The 6,327-nt window shown below is 36.5% G+C and overlaps 1 protein-coding gene across 1 annotated transcript; it reads right to left on the reverse strand.

Annotated features, from left to right (window-relative positions):
* Positions 1-1,210: 1,210 nt before the first annotated feature.
* LOC123656618 (piggyBac transposable element-derived protein 1-like) lies at positions 1,211-3,177 on the reverse strand. Its single transcript, XM_045592285.1, has 2 exons — positions 3,082-3,177; positions 1,211-2,988 (listed from the first exon to the last, which is right to left on the reverse strand). The coding sequence occupies exon 2, from the start codon at positions 2,972-2,974 to the stop codon at positions 1,211-1,213; it is 1,764 nt and encodes a 587-aa protein (XP_045448241.1). The 5' UTR covers positions 2,975-2,988; positions 3,082-3,177.
* Positions 3,178-6,327: the final 3,150 nt, after the last annotated feature.

Below are 6,327 nucleotides of genomic sequence, written 5' to 3' on the forward strand. Positions count from 1 at the left end.
GTTATGGTTGTCTTCATAAATTGCCTGCACAAAAGATACAAAGTACAACTAAGAATATTGAAAAACACTGTTTCACCGAATATTAGGGGAATTTCATGACTGCGAAATTGTACTTTTTATTAATTGCAAGCTGTGTGGCTACGGCAATAAAGAATAAAGCCACCCTCTCTCTTCCCGTGGGTGTCGTATGAGGCGACTAAGGGATATAACACAGTTCCACTACCATCTTAGAACTTATAAAGCCGTCCGATGGCGGGATAACCATCTAACTGCTGGCTTTGAAATACACAGGCCGAAGACGGGCAGCAGCGTTTTAGGTGCGACAAAGCCAATCCTGCGGTCACCAACCCGCCTGCCAGAGTGGTGACTGGGCAAACACATGAATTCACGCCATTTTTGGCGCGAACTTGCGGAGGCCTATGTTCAACAGTGGACTGCGATAGGTTGAAGTGAGTGAAGTGAGAGTGATTAATTGTAAAGTATTACCAATACATAAAAAGTTTCGGTATAGTATTCTAAATTAAAATTTCTAGAACAGTAAGTTTAGGCAGCGTGTTGAACATTGTATATTTATTTACCCGGGCCGTAGCAAGAAACCAGTTCAACACAGCTCGCGCCAACAATATGTATTTCGAGAGAACCGCCGCCGCCGCTTACATAGTCCTTCGATGAATAAACCTCTTACCATCACATTTGGTTGAATGTATCAAAAGCGATAATATCCCTTAACACCACTCGGTATTTTCAGTCTACACATCTACACTCGTGGGGGACCTAAGTCACCTCACTTTTGTGTTCATTATTTAATGTTAAAATGTAGAATATGTTAGGATTTATTTCTATAATATAAATGAAAAACATATAATTAATGAAAATAAGCAGTTTTATTTAGGTTTTAATAATTATTATTACAATTTTTAGTGTCAAATAAAAAAGATGCAAAAAATCAAGGTTCATTTATAGGGGTTATTTTACAGGTCCAATATAAATAAAAAATAGCTTCGAAACAACAAAAAAAAACACCTTTTTTTAATAACCTATAAACCTAAAACAAAAACAGACATAAACTCTTCAATAACTTTAAAAACATGCAAAATCACAAAGGGAATGCTAGACTTAATTGAGTAATATTTCTTTTATCTTTTATTTATAAACATATTATCAGTCTCAACTATTAGGCTGAAAATTATAATTATAATGTAATTACAACTTATGTCTCACATTCAGTACATATTTTTACATCAATAGAGTGATTACGACAGACATTTTTCATACATTTTGAGCACACCCTAGGAGTATTACTATCTTTGCTTCTTGGACACAAATGACATCTAGATTTCTTTGGTCTTTTATTTTGGCTCGGACCTTGTTTTGGTTGATCTTCAGGTATCTCAGCACCAACCTCGCGTAGGAACTTGTCCATCATACCTTTCAGCTCCCTTGAAAGGTTTGAAATGCGTCTTCTATCCAGAACATGAGGAGTCACCAAAGAATATCCAAGCTCTTCTAAGAACTTGTAACGACTAATGTATTTGTGAGGATTCGATGCGCTGTAAAGTACATGGCTATTTACTCCAGATATATTTAACATTGAGCAAAATATTGTGGTCGGCCATCTTTGACATCTCCTATTCACAGAGTAAGCAGCACACTTTTGGTCTAGGGCATCTACGCCACCTTTAGTAGAATTGTAAAAATCGATTATCTCGGGTTTTTTGGTTTCAGGATTGGTCACAGGTGCATGGTGCATTGAAGACACTAGAGTAACACTGACGTTCTTTTTAGGAACAAATGACAATAGAGTTTTGTTTCTTTGAAAGCCGTAAAGTGATGAGAGAACTACTCGGTTTCTATGAGGAAGAAATTGCGGAGGTATTTCTTTTTTGTTCTTACGTATTGTGCCAACGTAAGTGAGATTTTTTTCCATCAATGCGTCGATCAACTCAATAGAAGAAAACCAGTTATCCCCAGTTATATTTCTATTAGTTCCATAGATCGGTTCAGCTAACTTCATTACGTTTCTCGTAGGTATCAAGGTAGCATTGGCTGGTAAATCTTTCTCCTTTCCGGAATAAATAAAAGCATTGAATAAATAATGCGTTTTTGCATCGCACAAACACATTATCTTCAACCCATATTTAGCTGGCTTAGATTTCATGTAAATCCGAAATAAACAACGTCCTCTAAAAGGTACAAGCATTTCGTCTACAGTTACATATTCAGAACAGCTGTAGTTGCTTATGCAATTTTTTATAAATTTATTGAATACTTCTGATATAAGAGCTAGACGATCTGTTTGTTTTCGTTCTTCTCTTGTATGTTCTTCGTCAAATCTTAGACATGATAAAATAAAAAGATATCGATTGAGACTCATAACTGTTCTAAATATAGGTCTACCCTTGCACTTAGAAGACCAGAGACCTCGAGCATCTTCCCTTCCCGATTTGAATATGCCCGATAAAAACATCAATCCAATAAATGCACACAATTCTTCTTTACTGAGATGGTCGGTATATGCAGAATTACATGTATTTTTTTCCGAATACATTGTAATTTTTTCATTTGTATGCTCTAAAATCAAATCAAGAATATCATCAGTAAATAGACATTGCCAAGCATCGAGAGGCGTCATCTTATTTTTTGCCTGAGCAGGACCTCTAAGGCCAGGTAAGTGCAAAATTATGTTATGCGCTCGAACTCGTGACTGCGAAGGCGGTGCTTTCGCCCATTTATATCTATTTTTACCATAGAATGCATTTGCTTCTCTATTCTGCTGTTCGATGTTTTCTATTTCTTCATTTTCCAAAGTACTATCTGCTGATTCATCGCTCTCCGTGTCGTGAACACTGACTTCATCCTCTGCATCACTCAAATCGGATAATATCTCGGGGAAAATAGTGTCGTTTTCACTCTCATCGAGTTCAAAGTCATTTAGTAGCCTTTCTATCTGCTGAGAATCCAAATTTTTATTCATACTGTATCACAAACCTAAAAAAAATACAAATATTAAAGACTATTATCAACGAAAAAAACTTACGTAACTACACTCGAGGGGGACCTAGGTCCCGCAACTACTCGTACCTTACAAACTTCTAACGTTAACACGACGCACGTCCGCACACCGCCAGCTTTCGGGCGTCACTGGGAATACTCAAAGCCGCGACCGGATCGCGCTCTAAATATTTATATAATTTGCAAAAACGAGCGCGCTGGGGGATCTAGGTCCCCCGCGAGTGGTGTTAAGGGATATTAAATAAAAACTTAAGAAGTTCTACCTTTCGACAAAAGTATTTGTGAAAACATAAAGCTATAACTGTGTAATTTATTATTATAAACTGTTATTGAGATTGTATTTTACCTACTACGTTTTTTACCACAATGAAATGTAAACTGTAGCATTGTAAAAACTTCAGTGGTATTCTTTTGCTGCTTTTAATAATTTGTAGTTTTGTGTAATATAACTGTTACTTGAACTTGAATAAATGACATTTTGTGATGATGATTGTTAAAAAAACGACTAAAGTTTATATATAAATAGTTAATGATTTTTAATTAATTTAACTGTTGTTATGGTTTGAAAATTAATTAATAAAGGACTCATTAATTTTCAAACATTAATAAAGGATATCAACAAATATTTAAATTACAAAATATAATATATAAATATATTTGAACTAGCTGAACTGGCGAACTTCGTACCGCCTTATTTTTTTCTTAAATGTAATAATTACATATATCAAAATAAATATAGCCTATCTTTCAAGTTGGATCAAACTGCACACGGTGTGCAAAGGACCCCGCACAATTTGTATGGAAAATGGCTCTCGGCTAAATTGGCAGAAATCTTGCATAGGGGTAGCTTTCAACATGCTGATTGAAAGTCTCAAGGGGCACAAACCACCAAGTTCAACCCACGACCCTCTACAACCACCTAAACCACCAAAATGCACTTTACAATAATCGACTGCAGTTTTGCGAAGAGATAGGCACCAACATGCTTAACATAATTCTAAACTATACCCCCTCAAAATAGACCCCCGACTACCTACAGCTCAACCCCCCACCCCCACCAACCCTTATTTTAATTAGCTTAAGTTTTTGAAAGAGATGGATATCAAAATGCCAGTCAAAAATCTCAGTGAACAAACCCACTGCAAATCGTGCACAGACCCCCACGGTTCCATCTCATACCCCCAATACCTAACCCTTTATAACCCCCCCACCCCTTCTAAATCGTTAATTATTTCGATATTAAGATTTTGTACTTCACGATGTGCAGCATCTAGAGTAGTATGAAGTAAAGATTCATCTGGATATTTAATATGTTGTTGGTGTCGGGCGTATCCTAAATACCATAAGACGCTAGCAACATGCGCGCAAGTACCTAGCGTACGTGCTCCACTCTGGCAGGTGCAATAATAGCCCAGAATGACTTCTTCATCATCATCTTTTTCTTGTTTCTGAATATTTTCATCATCTACTACATTCACGAGTCTTTACTCAATTTTAGGGTGATTGGGGGTTTGTGTGGGGGGTCAGGGTTGATTTTAGGGGGGGGGGGGAGGTGTTGATTGAGAATTTCGACCAGTATGTTGATATTCATCTCTTTTAAAAACTTAAGCTAAGTAAAATAAGGGTTGGTGGGAGTGGGGGGTTGATCTGTAGGTGGTCAGGGGTCTATTTTGAGGGGGTATAGTTTAGAATTATGTTAAGCATGTTGGTGCCTATTTCTTCGCAAAACTGCAGTCGATTATTGTAAAGTGCATTTTGGGGGTTTGGGGGGCTGTAGAGGGTCGTGGGTTGAACTTGGGGGTTTGTGCCCCTTGAGACTTTCGATCAGCATGTTGAAAGCTACCCCTATGCAAAATTTCAGCCAATTTAGCCGAGAGCCATTTTCCATACAAATTGTGCGGGGTCCTTTGATTAAAATCGGTTAAGTAGTTTAGGAGTCCATCGTGGAAAAACAACGTGAAGCGTAATTTATATATATTAAGATATATTTATATTTCAATTTACATTTTTTTAAGTTGTGAATTATAAATATGTATGTATATTGTTTCAATAAAATAAAAAATGACAATAAAATATATTTAAAGCAAATTAATATTTTGAATTAGACAAACTTTTTTCTTCTTCAACTTCAAACTTCTTCAAGAGTTTGTGTAATTCAAGACTATTTCAGGCATTTGGTTATCGAAAGAAGATATTTGTTATTAAATAATAAAACGTTGAGGAGTGTCATTTTATTAAAAATTTAAAGAGAATTTCATTCATACCGCTTTTTGTCTATGCTAGAAAAAATATGATCTTTTTAAAATACGTTTTAAATGTACATTTTGTATATTTTCTATTTTGAAAATAAATATTTATGTTAAATTTTCGCCGCGCTTGCTCGTTTCCGCTGGATGTTAATTGCGGACTCCTTGAGAAGATGTAATTAAAAGAGTTTTCAACTTAGAAGTATTCTGTGACCTAAGACGCGAGGAAAAATATCAAGTCTCGGGGGAAAGAGATAAAAGATGTAATTAGATTGTTCAGTTTCCCGTGTCTCGCTTTGGATTCAAGAAATGAAATAGTTTTTCTGCTGAACCTTGCAGCGTTTTTAGCTATCGTAAAGAGTGCACTCGTGAAAACTCTTTGACGTTATTTAACTTAAGAGGCAGATACGTTTTCTTATTTATTCTGAATTATATGTATCGTTGTTAAAATTTTCACGCCGCGCTGGCGCAACGGTCACAGTACCGGTTTGTACCTGTTGCGTTGGCGGTTGCCGATTCGATGACATGACACCCGCACATGACAAACATTTGTATTGGCCATACAGATGTTGGCCATAGTCTAGGTGTTTGTGCAGTCCTTGTGGGTCTCCTCACCGCATATTTTGGAGAGAACGTTAAGCCGTCGGTCCCGGTTGTTATCATGTACACCTGATAGCGATCGTTACTCATAGTAGGGAATATATCCGCCAACCCGTATTGGAGCAGCGTGGTGTAATAAGCTCTGATCCTTCTCCTCAATGGAGAAAGAGGCTTATGCCCAGCAGTGGGATATTACAGGCGAAAGTGTAGTTAAATAAGAGTAATTATCGGTATCTTAATTTATGGCAGTGTAAATGTAATTAAGCAGTTGTTTATTTATGTATTATATATATACTTTATTGTACTTTAAAACACATACAAAATATTAGTACTGTTACGAACACACAAAGAAACTAGCGCCATCTAGCGGCAACCATTGAAACCACACAAAGACAGCGATAGCATGAAACTCTCTACTCAATACTAGATGGCGTTAGAGGAACTATTGTGGAACTATATAGAAGTATAG

Source organism: Melitaea cinxia, chromosome 9 (assembly GCF_905220565.1).
Source record: "Melitaea cinxia chromosome 9, ilMelCinx1.1, whole genome shotgun sequence".
In the NCBI taxonomy this organism is placed as follows: Eukaryota; Metazoa; Arthropoda; class Insecta; order Lepidoptera; family Nymphalidae; genus Melitaea; species Melitaea cinxia.